The 24,231-nt window shown below is 36.1% G+C and overlaps 1 protein-coding gene across 4 annotated transcripts; it reads left to right on the plus strand.

Annotated features, from left to right (window-relative positions):
* The first annotated feature begins 167 nt into the window (after positions 1 to 167).
* Positions 168 to 23,939, plus strand: SLC35B3 (solute carrier family 35 member B3). Of its 4 annotated transcripts, none has more exons than XM_016202437.2 (10): positions 168 to 240; positions 3,344 to 3,637; positions 6,103 to 6,224; positions 9,807 to 9,961; positions 11,226 to 11,333; positions 14,894 to 14,991; positions 17,745 to 17,837; positions 18,244 to 18,355; positions 22,161 to 22,230; positions 23,328 to 23,939. In XM_016202437.2, exons 1-10 carry the CDS (start codon positions 184 to 186, stop codon positions 23,476 to 23,478), a joined length of 1,260 nt encoding a protein of 419 aa, XP_016057923.2. In that variant the 5' UTR covers positions 168 to 183; the 3' UTR covers positions 23,479 to 23,939. The 4 variants fall into 4 exon arrangements, with proteins under 4 accessions (XP_016057923.2, XP_087676775.1, XP_016057924.2 ...); XM_016202438.2 differs by lacking the exon at positions 168 to 240 and adding an exon at positions 357 to 714; XM_087820650.1 differs by lacking the exon at positions 168 to 240 and adding an exon at positions 2,247 to 2,451 and having other exon boundaries at positions 3,342 to 3,637.
* Positions 23,940 to 24,231: the final 292 nt, after the last annotated feature.

The raw sequence follows: 24,231 nt of genomic DNA on the forward strand, positions 1-24,231 counted from the left end.
CGCCCCGCGCGCACCTGGGCGAGCGCTTCCCCACGTCCTCCGAGAGCGCACGCGCGAGAGGTAGCCCCCTCCGCCCCCCAGCGACCCGAGGGCAACCAGTAGGCGGGGCCATGACACTACGCACGCGCGCAGAGACACATAGGCGGAAGTGGCCGCCGGCGCCCGCAAAGCGAGGACCTTTGCATGGAGGCGGCAACCGTGGCGGAAAGGGCGAGTGTAGTCCCAGAGGAGAAGCAGGAGGTGATGGCGACGGACCTGGGGAGGGGGAGACACTTGTGTGGCTGGCGCCACGCAGTCCGGGGTCACCCTTCCAGGTGACACACCGGCTTGAGGAGCGGACGTGCCTCCCGGGCCTTTCGTCTTGTTTGGGACCCAGACCCCCCCGTCCCCGCCCCCGCCCGGGAGAGCCCATTCTCTCCCCTAAAGATCTTGCGGGGAGAGAGCGAGGGCGGGATTGAGAGCGCGGGCCGCTTCCTTCTGCTGGACGGGAACCCGCTGTCCCGGTGTCTAGGGAGGGGCATCTGCTGCCCTCTGCCCCTCCGCCCTCCCCCCGGGGTCTGTGCGCTCGCCGGCCCGGGGCGCCTACGGGGGCGCCTCTCGGAGCCCCGAGGAGTGTCAGGCGCCTGGGGGCCCCAGGACTGCGTTGTAATTGCGCTTCGTGCGGGCTCCGCGTTCAGTCGAGTGCTCGGCTGTCCACTGGATTTGCCGTGCAAGGTGATTGTTCTTACAAGATTATTAAATTAAGGTCAGAAACTTCCCCCGGAAGCTATGCCGATCCTCCAGGGTTTTTTGCAGCTTAATTTTCTCCCCCACCTTTTTATTTTTATTTTTTAAATATTGAACGAAGGCCGGAAGAGTTGGTGTGCTGAGAGGGATTTGTTTTTTCAGTGTTGGGCATACTCGTTTTTTTCTGCAGTAGGGTATCAGATGGGGAAAACTGTTTTTTGGATAAACATTTTCTAAGTGAATTGGGATAGTTTGGGACTTGGAAGAGAGAGAGCACTATTTGAAAATAGTTTAGATAAGTGGGTCTTTTTAATACTTTATAGATATGAAATACATGTGTGTATTAAATCCTAAGTTTACCTTTCTCCCTTGGGAAAAAAGAGTAACCCTCAAAAAGTAGTACATGGTTTCTTAAACTTTGTGTAATGAAATATGTACAAAGAATTGGGACAGAATTTTGTTCATCTCTGTTTTATAATCATACCCCGTAGGTCTGAGTGCAGTTAATTTAAATATAATGGCAAGGTTCTTTTATTTGTGGCGATGAGTGTGACAAAATACAGAATCAAGCTTATTTCAGGTTACTTACACTGAAATGCCATAATTTCCTCATATTTACCCTTTTGTTGTGGGAGGGTTTTCTTCTAAAGGTTGGGGAAGACTAAGAGATTTACTGAAATAAGTTTGATTTCAGAAGGTCATTGTAAATGAACATTATCACCAGTTATTTATAAGTTTCTAAATTTCACTATTTGCTAGAATTGCTACCTTTATTCAGTTTTAGCTGTTATTTGTACCTTCAGGTAACTAAATTAAATATCTGCGTTGTCTTTAGTAAGATACCTTAGGCAGTGATTCACAGCTGTGGGGTTTTTGTACTTAGTTTCAAGAGTTACTATAAACTTCTAAAGCAAAGCAAAATGTTGGTCATTTAATTTGAAAACTAAAGTTAACTTTATGCTTGATATTATTTTCCCTGCACCACAAGAACATTGACTGATTTCTTTAGATGTAGATTAATGACATCATTAATATCTGAAATGGAAGGGATATGGCAAATATTCAGGATAATTATTGGGTGTCAGAGCTCACAGGGTCTTCCTTCATCAGTCACGTGATCTGACCAATGATGTATTCTGATTAATAAAACTGCATTCTAAATGCAAAGCCTTAAAGGGTAGATTTTCTGCTGCTGGTGCCTCAAATAAGCAAAAGAAATTAATTTATTTCCATGTTCATTTTAGACAGTTTGTGGAAAATTTCAGTAGGGATTGTCAGTATTTTGGCACAGATGTCCAAGAAGTAACAGTGTTGGAGGGACTTAACTGCATGTCTGGCATGGGTCTGTGGCTCATGAGATTGCCAATAGATGTGTTAAAAGTGGCCAAGTATTAGAAAGAAGAGAAGTACTATTGATTAAATAGTGTTTGCTAACATGCAATGGAGTCCATTTAATATGTTACACTTTTAAGTTTACAGTTGTAAGTATGCAAAGCACAGTTTATTGTATTATTATTTATTGTATTATTTTCCATACTATCAACTGTAACCTACTTTTGCCCCACCCTGTATAAATCCAAAGAAAATCCACAGTAATCTATGGAGGCTTCATGATTTTTTTTTTTTTTTTTTTACAAACTAACAATGATGTGTTTCCCAGCTTTTTGCAGTCCCAAAGACTTTCTCCCAAAGATATTTTTATTTTGTTTTTAAACAGTTTTATTGAGCTATAATTGATATACAAAAAACTATACATTTAATATATACAATTTGATGAATTTGGATATATGCATATACCTGTGATGCCATTACCATAATTAAGGTAATAAACATATCTATCATCTCTAAAAATTTGTGTCCCCTTCTGTGTGTGTTTGTGTGGTTAAGGACACTTAACATGAGATCTACCCTGTTAACTAATTTTAAGCGCACAATACCTTGTTTTTAACTATAGGCACTATGTTGTATAGCAGATCTCTAGAACCTACTTATCTTGTTTAACTGGAACTTTACACCTGTTGAACAACACCCAAAGACACTTAAAATTAAAATGATTTTCTCCAAAGAAAGAAACCTTTTTTACTGAGGAGATGCTATTGTTAAAGCATATCCTCCTCTCTGTAGTCTGATTAATCTAACTTTTTAAGTAACTTAGAGTTGTCTGGCTTTATTTTAAAATGTCATTAGCAAATATATTTTACATTTTTCTTAGTATGTAGAGGAGCATCAGCCATTCTTTAATCTTCTGCAAATAAGGGTTGACATTAATGTCGAAGATGTTATGCATAAACTGTCATGGGCTTTAAAAGTTACATCCTTACTACATATAAAAATATAAAGGTGTGTTTACACAAGGTTAGTTTTTGGTTTATTGCTGTGGAAATGAGAATGGTATATGTTTAATTTAATGATCTGTTGGTCTTTATTAGGTGAAAATAAATTGGAGAGTTGACATTGTTTTTTGGTTGACTGGAACCTTGAATAGGGGAATTAGTATATTAATATCCAGAGACAAGACTTACCTGTATAATTTTTAAAGTGTGATTTGAAATATTATTTGGAGCACAATACTTTATGATCCAAATGTTTTGCTTAAATGACCTATTTCCTTCTTTAGGACTTAGCTCAGCAAGCAAAAGAAAAACTGAACAAAGGAGAGGAAATCACCAAAGACACCTTTGGAAGCACTGAATGTGGCAAACTAAGGACAATGGATCTCAAGTTCAGCAACTCCAGGAAATATATTTCTATAACTGTCCCATCCAAAACCCAAACAATGTCACCACACATCAAGTCAATAGATGACATTGTCGTACTTGGCATAAATCTTAGCAGATTTAACAGACTTACTCAATTTTTCATTTGTGTTGCTGGAGTTTTTGTATTTTACCTCATTTATGGATATTTACAGGTAAAAAATAGTTACTTGTTTATGGTAATTATAACAGTTAAAGTCAATAAGAGCGCTTAGTTTTGTTCAAGATGTTTTGCTTTCTAAGCTACTGGTTTCTTCACAGATTTGAGGCTTTCAGTATAGTTGTAGAAAAGGGCTTCTTAAAAGTGCTGAAAACAGAGGTCAAAGTTCCAGAATTCAATACTTTAAGTGAGGGAAAGGGAACAAAGGCAATCTTAAAAAATTAAAATTATGAAAAAAAATGAAATATTTAACAATGTAGGTAATAATTGCAAGCATGTGTTTGTTTTTAAAAGTGAATTCAAGTATTAATTGGTATTTTGGAACATAATTCTCCAGGGAAATTGAATGATAGCACAAAGGCCACATTCCAGTTTAGTCTTCATTCTTGGAGCTTAATAATAATTGGTCATTTTTGAAAAAGCATATAAGAATGTTTTATATTTTTCCAAGGGTATCTTTTTTATTCTGTGATCATAGAATCATTTTGTGTGGGGTTGTTTTGAGACACCTATTGTGTTTTCATTCTTACTGGTTTCTTTTTCTGTTCTAACTTTGCCAGAACCTTATTTTTTTGTTTCTTTGTTTGTTTTTTACCTGTGCCAAACATTTCTAACATTGCCACAATTTGTCTCACATTTGCACTCTGTTATGGCATAGTTGTGTACATTTGACCAGCAGTAAATTCCTGACCTTCAAAGACATGGGCTGGATGGCAGGATCCAGGTTAGTGTAAACAGAATGTTGGAATGGATTAATAGTATTAATGGTCAGTTCATTAGTATTTTCAGCCATTACCAACTTTGCTTTTTTTTGCAACTCCCTAACATGAGAGAATCCCTTATAATTCAAGAAAAGGAAAGTGATGTTTTTTTTTCAAACACAGATATTTCTGGTATTCTGTAGTATTAATCAGAGTGAGCTTAATCATTGTATTCTTCCATTGTCTGAAAGAGATGAAATATAAGACATAAGTATAAATAAAGAAGGTGATCTGCGACTATTCTTTAGCTTATAAAAATAGATGAAGAGTATTAGTGTAAAACAAAAATGTGAATTAGAAATCTTAATATTTATAATAATAACTAATTTTCCCACTACCAAATGATATAAAAATTCAGATATCACAGTGAAGAACAATAAAAAATAGTAAATTTTATCAAATAAAGGTTAGAATTCTTGCTGAAAAACACTTTTTTCCTTTATCATTCTTATCTAATAGTTTGGGAGCAAAGTTAGTCATTGCAGAGGAAAATAAATTAGTAATTTACTGTACAAATTTTATTAAATTTTATCTATTAATGAGCAGAGACTTTATAACTAACGTGCAAAATATCTGTTAAAATTAGATAAATCGCAGTAATTATGTTTGTAACATCACTGTCACTGTGAAAACTGACTTTGGTACTAATTTACATATAATTGCATGTTAAAATACTTTAAAGAAAATGCTTGGAGTTTTGTAATGAGGTTAGCTATATATATATAATCTGAATGCCAAAATACTTATTAAAGCTTATTTTCATGTTTTATAGTTCATAAACCAGAAAAATCATAAATTCTTTGTAGACTTACTTAACATGAAATCTAAATTTGAGGAAGTATATAGTATCCTAAATGTACAAAATCTATTTCAGGGTCTGTTTAGAAGCTATGTTTAGTTTTTCTTTGAAAGGAAATTTATACATAAATTTCTCCTTAAAATTTATTTAAAATACAGTTGAAATATATGTGGGGGAAATTTGACTTTTTTAGATTAAGCAAAATAACTTTATTAGGACACCTCTCAATGACTTGTTAAGAATGTCTCATAAGAATCACTAAATGTTACTTCATGATATAACATGTTTAGGCAAAAGGAAGAGGTTTTATATAATCTGTGGCATAGGTATTCTAAAATTGACATTAAAGTGATTTGAACTGATTATAGTTCCATAGAAAAACAGGCCTGAGATAGTAGACTTCTAATGAATAGTAAATGAGCTCTTGAATCAGGTACCTTTCTTATTCTGGGAGCAACTCTTTTAATTTTGGTCTTTTAAAAAAGAGAAAAAGCCCCTGGCTTGGTAGCTCAGTTGGTTAGCATGCCATCCCAGTACGACAAGGTTGTGGGTTCCATCCACAGGGCACATACAAGAATCAACCAATGAATGCAGAAATAAGTGGAACAACAAATCGATGTTTCTTTCCCTTCCTCTCTCTAAAATCAGTAAATTAAAAGAAAGAGAGTGAGAAGCATAGAATAATGTTGCTTCATAGCTATTCCTTACCTTTTTTATTTTCCTCCTGATTTTCATACCTGGACATCTAGTGTCAGTTCTTTGGAAAGACCTCCTAACTTCTCTATACCTCTGAGAAGTTTCGTGATTTGAGTGTTTTTTAAATGTTGTGTTTATAGGAATTTACTGTGAGGAAATTGGTCAGCCTCTTGAACTTAACAGTATTCATATATCTTTTGACAGGAATTAATATTTTCAGTGGAGGGCTTTAAGCCCTATGGCTGGTACCTTACTTTAGTACAGTTTGCATTTTACTCCATATTTGGCCTAATAGAACTTCAGCTTATACAGGACAAAAGGAGAAGGTATGTGGTTTGTTTTCATTTTTTTGACAGTTAAGTTCACTCGTAGTTAAATTTTTGTTTTGCTCTTTGGGCATACAGAGTATATTATACATGACCTATATTCATTTTCCATTAATAAAACATATCTAATACCCAAGCACTTTTATCAGTATAATCAACTTATTAAAAATGTTAAATATGATATTTTCATTATACATTGAAAAAAGTAATCTCTAAATGTAAGTTATCAAATAAAAAATGTAACTTGGGCTCGACTTGTAGTAAATATATCTTGAAATGAGAAAGTATTCATATGTACATGTGTTTCTTTAAGTTTCCCTGAAATAGATGTGATTACTGAAAGGTTTACAGCTCTACTACATGGAAGTGGTGAAATGAAATACCAATATCTGTTTTTATAGTGGTTTTTAAAATTTATAGTTATGCTTTGTTTTATGAGGTATATTTTACTAAACATTGTCATATTTGTAATGTCCAGTAGCTGAGAGTACATTATTAGACACCAGAGAAATTTAATAATACTCCTTTTCATCAAAACCAAAGGAGCTTGTTTGACAATACATTTTAAATGAGCTATCTAGATTGTAGAAACACCTCCATATATTTTTAATGGCATATAGAACAATATGCAATAAAACCTTACTTCTGATTATAATTAGAAGGTGGTGAGGAAATTTAATATAAATTTTTGGTAAATGTAAGTGTGGTTATCCTGACATATCAGAGCCTAATATGTGAATATTTCACATATATATTGGGCAGTTTACAATATAATAAGGAGCTTTAATACTGTACTGATATTTTGTTTTCATTGATATAAATGTTTAATCCTTCAGTGAAAATAAATTTTCACAGCTTTTATATATTTAATAAATGTTTTTGATGTTTGTATGAAGATAACTATAAAATTTTAAATTTTTAAATCTGTATCTTCAATATTTCTTCATGAGTCTAATTTTACTTCTCGACCTCTCTATATCACCAATAAATTATTATAGCAGTGACATTAAAAATGTTTGAATCTGAGGATATCTTCATTATTTTCATGCTCTGAAACTGTACAAGACTTAGCCACAGGTGGTAGAATAGAAAGTAACTAAATATATCTGTCAAAACTAATACATAAGGGACCCTTATGATTCATTACCTGTTGCAAACTGCTGGACTTCTGTTACTTCTAAATTAAAAGAATCTAATACTGTCTCTATCAAATGAAAAGTGACAAAGAAACTGCATCTCCTCAATGTTAAATTTAATAAAAAGATACACCTCCCTCTCAGCTACCCAAGTGAGGTGGGGAGTGGGCCTCAAGCCATGTGTATCCCAACCATTAAACCATATGATTGGGCATATTTAAAGGGAACATCATTTGTGTTTGGTTTAAACATAAGTGAAGGGATTTGATAGAAGAATGTATAGATGTATAATAAATACAAATATGAACTGAAACCTTTTTATTCCAAAGCACATGAAAAACTATTTTATAAAAAGTCTTTGAAAGTATGTTACAATGAAAATATGCCTAATCTTATATTTCTGAATTTATTTCTGAGTATATGCCCATCTCTGAATTTATTTAAGTGGCACTACTCTAGACCTCTGCTTAAGTTTTTCTTCCTTTGTTTTTATGATACCAGTGTACTTGAAAGAGTATAGGGCTTGGAGTCAGAAAACATGGCTTTGAGTCTTACACTGCCTCTTATTAGCTCTGTAAGAGCTCAGGGAAGTTCTTTAAATTCTCTTCATTTTATTTTGGGGATCAAATGTGGTAATGTGTGGTGAAGCACATGGTCAAGTATAATACCATAAATATACTACTTATTATTTTTCAACAAAGATTACACTGTAACTTTATTAATTACTTTGTGAGTTTTTAATAAAAGAGATCTGTCAAATTGGTTTTGATGGGCTTTTTAAAGTTAAAATTTTCCCACCGTATATAAGGAAGTAAGCATTTGGGGTGTTAAATAAAAACAGAAACAATGAGAGTCCTAGAGGCAAGATGATGAACTCTACCTTCCTTATTTACCAATGAGAAAACAGACCTAGAGGATTGCTGCGATTTTCTTGAGATCATATAGCAAGTTGCTCAGAGTTGGAGCCTTTTGAATTTAGGTTTCCTGGGTTTCAGGCTGGTGATTTTTTTCCTACCAGTACTATACTGCTTTTCTAATCATCATTCCTTGTGATTTTTCTGGCTTGAATTTTTTATTTTCTGGCCACTGTTTGACTAATGGGACATCTGTTCTTACCTAGAGAAGCAGAGCTGTCCTGCTTCCCTGATGATATCCACTAAGGGTTAAAGCCCACAGACAGCATAGAACCAGTGTTGGTGTACACTGATGCGCACGGGCATGCCAGATTATTTCCATGTGGATTTTAAATGTTCACCGCTGTATTAGTTAAGTAGGAAAGGCCTCAAAATTGAGATGTAAGGTTCGAAATGATGCATCCTAATTGAATTTTTACAGTGAATTATTTTGCCTTACATCTAGCCATATTAAAATATGAAAGAATTTTGTTCCCTTGATTTAAACATAAGCACAAATCCTAAAATAGAAACTGGATCTAAGGAGGCATTATAATGTAATTATGTGAATAGTGCTTCCTATGTTAGTCACACCAATGTACAAGATTATTTTTTTCACTTTATTATTTTTTATAATTTATCTTTATTGTTGAAAGTATTGTAGATGTCCTCGTTTTTCCCCCATTGGCCTCCTCCCCCAACCCCTCCCAGGCCTTCACCACACTATTGTCTTTGTCCAGGGTTAGGCTTATATGCATATAAGTTCTTTGGTTAATCTCTCCCCACCCCCGCCTTCCCTCTGAGAAGATTATTATTTTAGACCATTAAATATCTAGTCAAAGTGAGCATATGCTCACAATGATAGCTCAGAAATTCTGAAGATGCCAAATTAAGAATTTCCTTTAGAAAATCCAGCTAGAACTCAAGAGTAGAAGATTTGGGATCATAAGAAGAAAGTCAGATTCCTCATCAGGAAATTGATTGTTTTAACATTTTACAGAATACAGACAGATGAATCATAAGATATTGTAATAATAAATATTATGTCCGGAGTTTTAAACATGTAATTTTTCTAGAGAAATTCTGCTCAGGTTACTCTAGCAGAATGAATGGATGTATTTTTCCTAATGCTAGATGGAAACATTAAGAAATAGAACAATTTAGAATTTATAAATTAGTTAAGGTGTCTTTTACCATTATAGAGGTCAATATTTTAAAATATTTTTTTAAATTTTTCTTTCTAAATTTAGTCAAGATAGTTTTTATACCTTATACCTACAGTAAGAATCTAAGTGACTTTAATATACCACTTTTTCTCACAGTTGGGAGTTCTCATTTAAGATCAATTATATAAGAGTGAATTGTTATTTTTACCGACATTCTTTTATGTAAGTAAACAATGTTATAACTTTAAAATGGTGATATTTAACCAATATTTCTAGAAATAGTAAACAAATAAAAAGAGTATGTAGACATTTACACATTGTAAACACATTATCTAACAAGTATGAATTGGGTCCCAAAATGAAGATTTTAAAAATTGTCTTTTACAGAATACCAGGAAAAACCTACATGATAATAGCTTTTCTAACTGTGGGTACTATGGGGTTATCAAACACTTCCTTGGGCTACCTGAATTACCCTACCCAAGTCATCTTCAAGTGCTGCAAGTTGATTCCTGTTATGCTAGGAGGAGTGTTTATTCAAGGTATAGTAATGATGTATTTTCATCCTGTTTGAAACTAGTAGGATATTTTATAGCATCTAGCATTAGGAAAAATATTAAACTTTGGTCAGCTTATTGAACATTCTAGATATTGGTGTAACAATTCTGATATAAAAATACTAAAACATCTCTGATCTACCTTAGTATCTGAAATCAATAATTTGAACTCAGAATAAAAATAGTATTGTTTTATTCTCTTACTCTGGAATCTTACTACTTACATTTCCAGAAATACTATATTCACATATTGAAGGCCTAGCAGGAGTACCTAAGTACCTGGAAAGCTCCTTTTTTCAGTTATTTCATTCCTATACTCTTCAGGGCTCTGCTCTCTACCTCCATTATACAAATGGACAGTTCTCATATTGAAGTAAAGCTTAACCTGAGCAGAACTGCTTTTTTTACCAATTCTCCCGGCTTCTTGATTTCCTAGAGCCCCAACCAAGTTACAAGCTTGGTGAAAATAGCAGTTAAAGAGGAGGCAGTGATAGCAGAAACCAGCAGAACAAGTTCATGTCGCTGTCATGAGGAATATTCATGCTTTGATAATCAAGTGTTTCTGTGTCACTAATATCCTTATACAGCCTGACTTCCTTTTATACATTAGATGCCTTCCCAAAAATGCCTTTTGATGAAAGCATGTGTGTCAACTACTTTACATATCCTGAAATTTCAGGATAACTGTTCACACAGGAAAAAACTGATCTCAATCCCTATTAAAAATCACATTTAGTGACATAACTAACTATGTATAGTATTTCCTTACAGTCCTTCCAAGAAGTTACACTACATGGTTTCGTTATTTAAATGTGACTATATTAAAATAAGTCAGTCCTTACCAACCTAGTAGTTATTTGATTATGTTATTTGCAAACTTAAACAGTTCTATAGCCTGAATAATTACTCTCGTTACTTTGTAAACTTATAAACTAGAAGAAAATTCATAGCCTTATATTATACATAAAGAAAAAGGCATTAATTTCCATAAACTTTTTAAATGTTCATCTTTACTTACTACCATGACAGATAAAATAGAATCTCATACCTAACACATTGGTGCTCACTGATCACTTAATTTTCAGAAGCCCTTCTGTGACTATTTTCATGCCTTGACCTAAGTGTTCTTCATATACTTTTGACAGTAGATATAAAAAGCAGACTCCTGATCTTGCTTAAACACACAGATCTGAAACTTTGCTGAGTGGGTCTTTCCAATCTGAGGTTGACTAACATTTCTGTCACACAGGCAAGCGTTACAATATTGCAGATGTGTCTGCTGCCGTGTGTATGAGCCTTGGTCTGATATGGTTTACCCTTGCTGACAGCACAATTGCCCCCAATTTCAATCTTACAGGTAAGGAATTTTATTGTCTTCCTAGATTTTGTAGGCAGTTTGGTTTACAGTAAGAATTTTTACAACTTTATAAGGATTTTAAGTGATGATGTGACATCTGTAATTCTCATAGCCAACATAAAGCTTTCAGACTTTCCAAATAAGATATAGTAAAAATATTACAACTCTGGAAATATAGCAATTGTTTTTAGTACTCATGTAATTTGACGTGACAGAAAGCTGTTTGCCCAGTCAAAATCTTATGTTACCACGTACGTGATAGATCAATTTCTTACCTGCTGAATTGGAAATAGACACATGAATTATAGGCAAATCCTAGGAATTCTTTTATTCTCCTTTTTTAAGCTGAAACTTGTGCATTTGTTTGTCCCTGTTGTAGCTAGAGGGAGAGATACGTTGTGCTTTAGGACTAACCTGGGTGACATAAACATGGCTGTAACCCTAATGTGCCTAACATTTCCTTAGCAGTGTGCTCTGTGGAACTTTCTAAACTCACTTTAGATTTTTTCACGAGCAGAATAGGTGTTATAGGATGTTTAGAAATCAGAATAAAAAATGTTAGAATCTTGTTTTCATTCTCAAGACCTGATGGGGAAATTATTTATATCTGCATATTGTCATTCTTAAGTCTTAAGTTTTACTCATAAGATTACGTTAGTGTCATCCCATCTCCCCATCTCCTACCCTGACAAAAATAGTATTTAAAATACCTAGGTCTTCAAAGGAACTCTGAGAGAAACAGAAAAAAAATACATATACACACAAACACACACACATATATATTACAAAGTATAGTAAATACAGTTACTTGTGAGGAAAAAGTACTGCATAATGAAGAAAATCATTCACATCAGCTTCACTATTTTTACCTGTTGTTTAGTCAACCTCTCTTTCTGGTTAACCAGGCTAAGTTAAGGGGTTTAAGTTTAACCAGGTCAGCGTCTTGGAGCTGCCCTTTGAGAACCAGAAGATGTGGTAGAACCTCTCACATCTGTTCTTCGCCTTGGATCAGAGTGCAAGGGATTCTTGCTTCAATGAGTTTGACACTGAGAAAGCTAATAGTTGCAGGTGTTTCTAACATGGTTTAGATTTTTTAGAAACACTTTGTTCTCATGTCCGAAAACCTAAAAGGAAGATTATATTTGAAAGCTGAGGAAATTGACTCTTCTACTTAATGGAAAGGCAGTTTTAGACAAGGCACAGAACTTGCTATGAGAGACATGGCTTCACATTCTGGTTGGATCACTTAGAATGTAACCGTGGCTAAAGCGCCACATCCCTTTGTGCTTCCCTGGCCCAGAGGTAATGGTGGTAGTTTGCCTCACGCCCAGGAGGTGAGAGGGTGGAATGAGATGATGGAGCAGTGGGTGTGAGAGCACATGCACTGGTGCGGTGTGGGTGATGGTGGCGGTGACAGTGATGGAAAGAGGTAGTCTGTAACGTCTCACTGTAGCTGAAGTGCTAGCTCTGAGTTCCATGGAAATACTTCTTAAGAGAGTTGGAACCTAACCATATTTTATCATTAAGAATAGTTGATGAGCATTTATTACAATCCTTGATCTATAAGAGTATATTATCTAGAGGAGATTAGATTAACTATTAACATGGTTAAAATAGACATAAACAAAACTTTGAATGTATAAAGGGGCATATCATATTTACTTACTCACATAAATGTCCACCTTAAAATATTCCCCTTACAGTGCAATTCAGGTATTTTCATAAAGTATTTCATATTGCCCTGGCCACTGTGGCTCAGTTGGTTGGGCATCACCCCATGCACCAAAAGGTTGCCGGGTTGATTCCCAGGAGGCCATGCAGGAGGCAGCCAATCAGTGTTTCTCTCTCACATAAATGTTTCTGTCTCTCCCTTGCTCTCTCTCCTAAAATAAAATAAAAATCAGTAAAAAAAAATATTTAAAAAAAAAAAGTGTTTGATGTTGTTGCCATTTTCCAGAACACTTTGGGGATGTCTTTGAACAGCCTTTCAGGAGCTAGGCCATTGTTTTCAGGATCTTCAATGACAATACCATGTTATATTCTTTTGAGGACAGATTTGATATTTGAAACATGTAAAAAAGCATTCAGAATTAAGTTTGGTGAATAAAAATGCATGAATAGGCAATACCTAAGTAAGATGATAAAAAGTCAAATTGAAGAATTAAGTACGAAAACTTGAAAATTCTCAATTAAGTTCATATATGTGTACATATATTTTCTGCTCTCTTTGATTGTTTCATTTAAAAAAATCAAAAGAGAAAACTCCCTTAAATTTCATCAGACTCAGATGTAACCAAGGCTGCTCTTTATTCTTCCTGTGAAACTGGTGACCAGTGTCCTAAACACTTACAGTTTAGAGCCTGCTTCTCTGGAGACATGCATATCTGTCTGAGTGTGTTGATTTCTGGATTTACTTATGCCAGTTGTACCTATTATTATAATTATGCAGTTATGAAATACTTGAATTCATATCCAAAACTGAGTTTGAAGCCCTCGTTGGTGTGGCTCAGTCCGCTAAGTGAGGTGTATTGGGTTCGATTCCCAGTCAAGGGCATGTACCTGGGTTGCGGGTTCAGTCTCCGCCCCTGGTCCAAGTGCGTGTGGGAGGCAACCAATTGTGCCTCTCTCACAAAGATGTTTTTCTCTCTCCCTTCCTCCCTCCCTCCCCTTCCTTTCATCCTCTCAAAAAAGCAATGGAAAAAATATCCTCAGGTGAGAATTAACAAAAAAAAAATTGAGTTTGAAGAATTGTTTCTGTAAAAACTAAGACAATTGAAACAATTTGGTTGACAAGTGAATAAAATCATTATTGAATTATGTGTGGATGGAATGGAATAACTATAAAAATTGGGGGATATCATAAAAATATGAAAGGATTCTGCACCCTAATTGTTTCAGAAGTTTCTGAGGTTTTGCTGTACTTCTTTTTTAATTCCTGGGGTGCATGAAATTGTGTGTGTGTGTGTGTACACTCCTTAACCAAAACAACTTGGAAGTCATAGAGAATGTATTTTATAAGTGTGAGATTGTGGTTTAAACCAAAGAGAAAGTACAGAATTTTAGTTAGCACCCCTACTCAAAGAAAAGACCTTGACAACTGCATGAATGTTTGTGGTTTTAAATCAAACATTTTAATAATAAAGGTAATTTTTTAATGATCTCCCTCTTCATATGATTTTTTAATTAACTGACTAACCACCGATCCCGGTGAAGCTAGAAATTTCTTCTGTATGTATTTAATGCAGTATTTTTTTTTCAAACATATAATGTAGTTGAAAATCAGAACTGTTATTTGACATGAGAGTGAAGCATAGTAATGGTGACAGCATTGATGCAGTTTCTAGTGTTAGCTACTTTTTTTTAATACGTCACCTATGTGCCTGTTACAGCTGGTTGTGGATAGAAAGACCCAGCTTTATGGAACAAATGTGATTAAGCTCTCCTTTTGAAAAAAAAAAAAAAGATCTACTTTTGTTTTTAGCCCAGTTGCATCTCTGAAAAATCTTTAATCATTCACATGCTTAAATAAGAGGTCGTTTTCTTCCGGTGCCTTCTTGAAGGTGTGATCCTCATCTCCCTGGCGCTGTGTGCAGATGCCGTCATTGGAAACGTCCAGGAGAAGGCAATGAAACTGCACAACGCCTCTAACTCGGAAATGGTAACTATTCTAGTGTTTTTCCCTTTGTCTCGGACAGACTCAGAATAGTGATAAGCATAATTTTATGAAATAGTTATGGTATCGGAGACTAACATTGCATTTTAAAACTAGTTTGTCATTATTTTCATAAAAATTATGCATTCAAACACAGGATGGTAAAAAATGAAATGCTACTACCACTGCTAATAGCTTATGGTATAGTATTTGATAAATTTTTCCTTAATGATTTAAATTTTTTACATATTAAAAAAGTCCTTTGATAGATCATTTTTCTCCTGTCTTTTTATTTGGTATTGTTTTTCGTTTCGAAGTTTGTAATTTTTATGTAGTCCGGTTTATCTTTTCCTTCATGGCTTCTGGCTATGTATTATGATTGAAAAGGGCTTTTCTAACACTAAGATTTAAGAATTTTACCCATGATGACTTTTATTATTTCCTCTTTTATTAAATCTTTAATCTACCCAAAACTTTAAATTTCTTCCATATGGCTGTTCACTCATCCCAATATCATTTATTGAGTAATCCACTTTTCAGCATAAGTGCCTTCTTTATTACTTCATATTCTAATGTAGCATCCAGAATTGTATTCTTTTAAATTTTTTTCTGCACCAGAAGCAAATGACGACAGTGGCTTTATCATACAGTTAGTTACCTTCTGCTATGACCAGCCACCATTGCTCCTTTTGTTTTTCAGAATATTCCTACCAGTAGTTATTCTTGGGTGTTCATATCCCCAAATAAAGTAGATAACCCATTGGTATTGTGATTGGTATGGCACTGAATTATAAATTAATTTAGGCAGAATGGCATCTATACCCTTGATTCTTTCAATGCAAGAGTAAGGTATGACTTCCCTTTTATTCAAGTGTTCTTTTTAAAATGTCCTATGGATTTTAAAGTTTTCCTCATATAAATCCAGCACATTTCTTTTGAAGTTAATGTTAGGCGTTTCACCTTTTTGCCATTGTTACTTCAAATAATGCCTTTCTTCCAGTATACCTTCTGTATGGTATTTGTCTATAGGAAAGTTACGGTATGTGTTTACATTAATTTTATAGCCAGCCACCTTGCTAGAAAGACAGAGCAGACTGCATTAAGGATATATAGGACTGGCCTCTCCGACTTCTTTGTCAGCGTAGTGGTGATACTCTAAGGAGTCCCTGAGAACATGGGAACTTTACTCTTGGTCAGCGTTTTCTTGATCACCACCACCCTTCCTAGACAAGGTAAAGATAAGAGAATTAAGGAAGTGTAGGTGATTAGAAAGTTACTGTAGTACAGTGATTAGGACCATAGGCTGTGGTCTAAGATGGCTTCAGTTCATATCCTAGCTTTATTAGCTCTCTCATTTGGGGAAAATAATATCTCTATGTTTTAGCTTCTTCATCTGCAAATTGGGAAATGATGATTAAAAGTACTCACATCATAGGTTGGTTGTGAGAAGTAAATGGAATAGTCCATACAGAGTATTATTAGCGCATAGCGGTTATTTAAGTTTGATTCCAGTTCTGCTAATGAGAAGTATAATAAACTCAGATAGGAAGATTGGTAGGAAAATTGGGAAATTAAGCAATAAATATGGAATATACTGCTTATTTTTGTTATATTTTAATGTCTTTGCACACTTAACATTTGGGTTTTTTCATATTAATAAGCATCTATAAAGTTTTTTTGTTGTGTTTGTGTATGTTTTTAGAACTCCAACATTAAAATCTTGTTTGAATTTAGTGCAGTAATTAAGTCAGGCAAAAAATGAATAATTATGAAACTGTTGTAAGCAGTGAATTAGCACCAGGAGTTAGGCCGGTGGGATCAGGCTGGACCTGGGCTCAGCAGTCTCAGTACTTGGGTTCTGGCTAGGAAAGAATTCAGAGCCAAGACCCAAACTTAAACTGTAAGATAACATTTATTATAAAATCACAGAGGTAGAAGTAATTCCTAGAAGAAATGGGCTGAGGAAACTAGTCAGAGGTAAAGGAAGGGCCCTTGGAGCTTGGGAGTTGAAGAAGGGAATGGTAAGGCTCTTGTGGAGAGGCGGAGCGGGAAGGGAAAGATGAAAGGCAGGGCATCCCCCTGAGAGACCTCACTGGATCCTCTTACTTAAGGGTTTTCAGGGGAGGTCCCAGGGGAAGATCTCAATAAAATATTCAGCAGCTTTCCTGGTGTGTCCTTTCAAGGTCAGGGTCTCCACTGATTGATTGGTTGGCACCAGGGCAGGGCGTCATTCTCCAGTGCAGCTGGTCCTGAGGTCAGCCTTGGTGTCTCTGGTTTTGCCGCTTCTCTGGGCCTGGAGCTAAAATACAACTGAAGTCTAGATGCTTTCTCTAGGGAGGAAGGTCAGGGGGTCCAAATGCAAGGCCAGTGATATGCTAGGGGAGGAAAGGTCACCCTGGGGGATAGGCCCCACCCTACAGTTGTCCTTTGCTAGGCACCTGGGGCTTTCTGCCCTGGTGACCTTCTGTACCTGGCCCATGGTCCTTGCTCTGTGCATGTCTCTCTTCCTGCTGACCACAGAACCATGTATGAAAGGATCAGTACTGCTGTGTTGTGTTGCACCTAAAATAAAGTGTAGACTTATGAAGTTAGGATCAACCATCATTTCCAGAAAGTTAAGCCATATTAAAACGATGATGTTCTTTAAAAATGGTTGGTTCTACAAATGTAATTGAATAGATTAATTAAACCACATGTGAAAATCCTCTGTTTTCTCCTTTGGTTGGATACCATGTCCATTTTATTTTTATCTGCTCTAGGTTTTGTACTCATATTCAATCGGCTTTGTGTACATTTTACTGGGATTGACATGCACTACTGGATTAGGCCCTGCGGTAACATTTTGTTCAAAGGTAAACACTAATCGCATTTTTAAAAATAAATATCTTCCATTAAATAGTTTCCTCTGTATACCTAATTCCCTGTGTTCAAAAGACTATTTTTAGGTAATTTGATAACTCCTTTATATGCAGATCAAAAATTATTTCAGGAATGAAATGATTTATATTTAAATTTATTTTATCCTTGCTGTACCCTATAAGGTAATGTTTAAGCTATTCATGATGTAGAAGCTGTGGCTTTAAAATTTCATCATTATTTTTTCATTAAATCAGAACTAAATAAGAATCTTTGCTTGACTGCATTGTTGAATGGCTTATTATTGCTCAAGAAGTTGATTAAAATCTGTCGTTTTATTTCATTTGTAATACCTCAGGGTTTGTTTTGCATTTTTCTCACAGGCTTTTTTATATGTTGCAGAATCTAATTCGGACCTACGGTTATGCTTTTCTTTTTTCACTCACTGGGTATTTTGGAATCTCCTTTGTTCTGGCTTTGATTAAAAATTTCGGTGCACTTCTTGCTGTAACAGGTAGGAATGATATACTTGCTTAGATTATGAAATAATATTTTCCAAAAGCTAAGGGCATCATCTACTCTTCATTAAAAAGAAAATAGTCATATTTCACCAATTTATTCCTGGGCTTATGGTATTTTTTTTAATTCTAAAGAAAATGATGTTTAATCTTAATGTCTTAATTGAAGGTTTAATTTTAAAATCAAATCTATACATTTATCTAAATAGTACCTTTTGAATACATTAAAAGAACTTTTTATGAAAAAGTATAATGGGATGCTCAGTCAGCGTGCTCAGTGGTTGAGCGTTAACCTATGAACCAGGAGATCACGGTTTGATTCCCAGTCAGGGCACATGCCCAGGTTGTGGGCTCGATCCCCAGTAGGGGGCGTGCAGGAGGCAGCCAGTCAGTGACTCTCGCTTATCATTGATGTTTCTCTCTCTTTCCCTCTCCCTTCCTCTCTCTTAAATCAATAAAAACTTTTTTTTAAGCATAATGGGATGAACATCTTCATAGAAAAATAATAGCTTTATACACTTTAATTTATAACTGAAAATTCTAGTTTTGTTGAATTTAAAGTATGACAGATGTATTTTGAGCAAAGCTTTTTGGACACTTTCCAGAACATCAACCAGATGAGCTTCTCTTTTCACCAGCAATTATTAGGCACCTGCTCTCTGTAGGGACTTTTAGAGGAATGGAATTTGTATTCTGCAGTGGAGGATGAGGGAAACAGATGAGGGGCTACAGGTGAGGCCTAAAAGGGGCAACAAGTGGCTCCCCATGCTAACTTGTATTGTTTGCCACATGAACAGTACAGATGATGAGTGCTCTTGGCGTCTTCCATGTGGAGATATTACTGGGGAGATGAGAAAACCTTGGTTCTTGTCTTCTTGAGGGAAAGATTTCAATCAAGAGACAAAATGTAGAAAAGAAAGCAAGAATTTATTGGCTGCAACAAAAATATACTTAGGACAGTGAAACAAGGAAGGGCCTGGAAGGAGCAACAGGAGAGCCTAGGCTGGGCTGCTCTGGCTCACTGGGAAATCAGAGAAAAGGGGGCCTTGGAGACAAGTTCAGGGACTTAGTCTGGGATGAGCTGCCACTGCCCATTGCTTCCCTGGTTGCAAGTCTCATGGGGTCCTTTAGAGATTAGGGGACATGTGTGGGGAAAGGAGAGGGGAAAGGGAATCGCATGGACCTGCTCCCTGAAGGGAGAGCGCACTGGGACCTTAATCTTTAAGGATTTTAAAGGCTGGGCGTTTAGGGGAATTCTTAGGGATAGATCAATAGAATACTCATCAGCTTTATGCTGAGGTACCAAAATGAGGTTTATTCTTAATTTGTCTGTCCTTGTGTGTGGTTGGCAAATGGCACTGTTGGATTTCTGTTATCTGTGTCCTGAGTAGGGTGATTTAAGGTATTTACCCTCTGGCTGGGGAAGAGAAGTGCAAACCATTTACTCTTAAGTGCCCTGATGTAGGGAAGATAGGATTTACCAGGTGGCTGCATACTGCTGTTTAACTATCTGTCTCAGTTTCCCTATTCCACTTGTCCTGGAATTTTTCTAGCTTCATACTATGCTATAACAGAGCTCTGAAGCCAGGATTGCAAGCTGTGGAAGAGCTCTGGCTTTTCTTGTCAGAGAAGGTGGAGCCCATGCCCGGCTCTGATGCAGGTCAATGACTTGTGACCTTGAAAGCAAGTCTCTCCTCTTTGGGCTTCATTTCTCTCTTTTGTATACTAATTGATTGAACTTGATCATTTCCAGCAGAGATCTGTAGAATTTTTGTTGTTGTTGTTGTTAATCCGCACCAGAGTATATTTTTTCCATTAATTTATAGAGAGAATGGAAGGGAGTGAAGGAGGTGTGTTGGTGGGGGCAGATGGACATCGATGTGAGAGAGACACATCAATTGGTTGCCTCCTGCATGATGCGCCCCAACCTGTGCCAAGGATTGAGCCTGCAACCCAGGTACGTGCCCTTGATCAGGAATCAAACCCGTGACCCTTTGGTCCTTGGGCTCATGCTCTAACCACTGAGCACACTGGCCAGGGCAGAGATCTGTAGAATTTGAATCCATAATGCGTATGTACATTAGTCTTTATCTGATTTTAATGTTCAGTGGTTCTAGAGGAATACTTATTTTAATACCACAGAGTAAATTAAATAAATGAACAAATGCCTCTCTCTTTGTAAGAGTATATTTGCTTTCTAACTTTTATCTTTAGTTGCTCTGGTATGACTCTCCTTTTAAAATTTACATCCCTAATGATAAATAGCAGGCATTTCTAGATTAGGCCATATCACTAATCTTTCAATTCATCTCATGCTGTCAAGAAAGATTACATACTTATATACTTAGCTTGGGTTCCAATTTTGCTTATAAGATAACTGTTTTTTAAAAAAGGTTCTTATATCAGCTGGTATTCATTGATTGAGCCCTATGGTTCATATAAAGAAATGTAAGATGCAATCCTAGTCTTGAAGGTGCAGGCCAGTCTATTTCTCTCTCATGAAAAGAAATCCAGAGGTGGTGGTAATAATTATAGCTAATGTGCACATAGCCCTCATTGTGCACTAGGCACTATTTCAGGTAGTTTGCATATATTATTTGTCTTAATCTTGAAATAATCCTATTAAGTACTCACTATTGTTCCATTTTACAAATGGGTAAACTGAGGCACCAGGAGGTTAAGTGACTTGCTCAATAGTCAGCCAGACTCTGCTCATAAATTGCAGAGTCAGGATTCCAGCTGAGGTAGCTGGTTCCAGACCTGTGCTCTTACCCTGTGTGCTATACTGCCTCTCGAGCTAGCGTGGTGTCTCCATGCTCATCAGGAGTCCAGGCTCCTCCTGTGTGCCCTGCCATCTTCACCCTCATTCTAGGCAGTTAGATGGCGAAAAGATGAAGCACACACCTTTCTCTTTGTGGAAACTTCCTAAAAATCACACTCCTAGAGACAGCACTTCTCACATTTTCATTGGCCAGAACCTAATCACATGATCACGCCTAAATGTAGGAGAGGCTGAAAGGTATGCCTGTTTAAAAAGAAGGGTCCTTTTACTAAAGGAAAAGACAGATTTGGGAATTGGGCTTTGGCACGTGTTTCCAAAACAGTTTCTTCATTTGGTGTTCGTTCATTCATGCACTGAGCGTTAGATGCCAGGAGCTGTGGAGTCGGGAAATGGAAGGCTGAGTGAGACAGGGAACTAAGTAAAGCGCACAGCGTGGTGGGAAGAGAGCAGCTGATGATGCCAGGTGAGGGGAAAGCTGTGCCGGAGATGCAGGCAGCTTCCTCTCTGCCCCGGGGCACTCGGGAGGAAGGCTCTGGCCTGCAGCAGACCTCGAAGGGACAACTTCAAGGATAAGGACAAGTTAGTGCCAAGAGGACTGAAGCATTGAGCATCGTCTTAGCCAGAGGTGACTACTATTAAGATACTAGATTGCTACCTTTAAAGAATAACCCCTGCTTCCCCTAATCATGTCTTCTTTGGAAAAGCCTTTCTTTCCGGCCACACTAAGTCTCTCTAAGGGATGACATGCCGCCATCGTGCCATGGCCGCCATCAAGTATTTACTACAGTTGTGCTTTAACGTTCATCTGTAATATTTAATGTCTGCACCCCCACTAGACTATAAATTTCATAGTACCAGCAATGGTTACTTTCTATTTGCTTTTTGCTTTCCATTGTTTTCTTGCACTTCACATAGATCCTGGCACATAGTAGGCTTTGTAAATATCTGTTGAATGAATGATTTCCAAAATATTTCCAGGATAGTAGGCACATTCTAAACCAACCTTGTTCTTCCTACAGTGACTACAGGAAGAAAAGCAATGACCATTGTACTTTCATTTGTATTCTTTGCTAAGCCATTCACATTTCAGTAAGTACTTTTTAATTCAACGAGTTTGTCCACTTTCAGATACTTTGTTTCATATTTCCTCCTAAACAGCCGTAATTCTTTGTAAAGCAGTATTTTTTATCTCTATCCCTGATGTATTGATGTGTCTTCTGCTGTTTCAGAAATGTATGTAATTATTTGGAAGAAATCATTTTGTACATTTAAATTGCCTAACCAGAGTCCCAGGGCAAACGTGATCATGTTTGCAATATAAATGAATGTGAGAGATGTGTTGAGATTAAGGGATTCATTCTCCCTTGTCCTAGAGCAATTATATAAATTACATATATATACATATATATATATATACACACACACACACACATATATATATATATATACATATGTTTATATATATTTAAATTGTTGGTGTATTTGCTGCCTTTTCTCACGAAGGAGTGAGGTGGAGAAGTATTCTATCAGTTGTGCCCTAATGATTTAGTTTGTGGCTTTTTGTGAAAGCCTTTACTATTTTCTTTACTGTCCAGATGTGTTTGAAATTAGCCCCATTTAAACTTAACCTTGATTAGGAATTGGGAAGATTCGGACCTGGAAATTATCAGTGTATAACTTTAAAAGGAACTGCAAAGTAAATTTCCATCCATGTATTTTGTTTCCTGTAAATTGATTACTCTTGCTGCATGTGGTACTTACACATTATGGTAATCTTTGCCAGTTCCTTTCTCTGTATTTTCTACCCAGCTGGGATAACTAGATGGATGGCTATGTTGTATTTGCAAGATGGCCATTCGCAGATTTACAAATCTAGGGTTTTACGTATACTCTTAAGACTTCTGGTGGGAGTTGGACTTTGAATTCTCTATTATCCTCAAAATTCAAATGAACTATTATTTAGTATTTTGTAAAATACCTTATTTCTATATATACTTAACATAAAAGGTATGACATTCTCTCCAATCTGATCTAAAACTATTTTTGTTTTAACACTATTATTGTAGGTTTTTCATTGAAAATTGTATTTCATTGCATATTTTTTGTGAATTTATCACCAAATTCTGTGGTGAATAATAAATTGTTACCTTAATGTTAATCTTTTTTTAATGTATCTCTTCTCTTAGGTACATATGGTCTGGTTTGTTAGTTGTCCTTGGTATATTTCTCAATGTTTACAGCAAAAATATGGATAAAATAAGACTACCATCGCTCTGTGCTCTGATACAGAAGACAGTGGAAGTGAAAAAATCAAGGACGTTGGCACAGAATGTATAGGCGGGGATTCCTGCTGTTTCACAGAATTCTGAGGGACCGTTCATCACCTAATTAACTTTCCAAAGGGATTGTCATGAAAACCAAAGGAACTGACGGCATGCTAGCCATTTGTGACCGGGTCACATACGAAGTCAGCCCTTTTCTTCAGAGCACTTGTTTGACTGCCTTCTGAAGCAGCCCAGAGAGCAGCCTCTGTCACACCTTAGAATAACGTGTCAATAGAAAAGACTCTAATTATGAACAGTTTATTGAGAATTTCACTGGAAATGGACATGTTGTAAGACTAATAAGATATCAGTAAGGCGTGTCAGAAGAACTGATATGTAATAGACTTTTGTCTTCATTCCATTTGGGTGGTGTTATTTAAATGATTCTCTGTTATAAGAGTAAACTGATGGTTTAAAATCTAGAGACAGTAACTTCATTATAAATAAAAATTACTCTGATTGTTTTTTAAAGAATGTGTTGATAGAATTTTGTTATAAAGAGGGAAGTGAAGATTGGAGTAAGGCTTTACATAAACTTTAAAAATTAGGGCTTTCTCTGATAATGTACAAATATTCTTTAGAGAAAACATGCTTTAATTTTTCTCTGCAATATAGATAATATAGTAAAAGGAGTCATCAGACTGCATCCTATAAGCATGGATCACAAGAAAAATTTGCTACTATTCATCAAAGAGGTGCTAAAAACTTAATCATCAAGATTTTTTAATTGAAGGGAAAATAATTGATGTCTTAAATTATTATAAAA

Source organism: Miniopterus natalensis, chromosome 9, assembly GCF_054644295.1.
Source record: "Miniopterus natalensis isolate mMinNat1 chromosome 9, mMinNat1.hap1, whole genome shotgun sequence".
Classification (NCBI taxonomy): domain Eukaryota; kingdom Metazoa; phylum Chordata; class Mammalia; order Chiroptera; family Miniopteridae; genus Miniopterus; species Miniopterus natalensis.

Coding starts and splice junctions, on each gene's coding strand:
- SLC35B3 (XM_087820650.1), top strand. CDS start 2,337: ATGATTTTTTTTTTTTTTTTTTTACAAACTAACAATGATGTGTTTCCC. Junction 2,452..3,341: donor GTTTTTAAACAGTTTTATTG/AGCTATAATTGA, acceptor ATTTCCTTCTTT/AGGACTTAGCTCAGCAAGCA. Junction 3,638..6,102: donor TCATTTATGGATATTTACAG/GTAAAAAATAGT, acceptor ATCTTTTGACAG/GAATTAATATTTTCAGTGGA.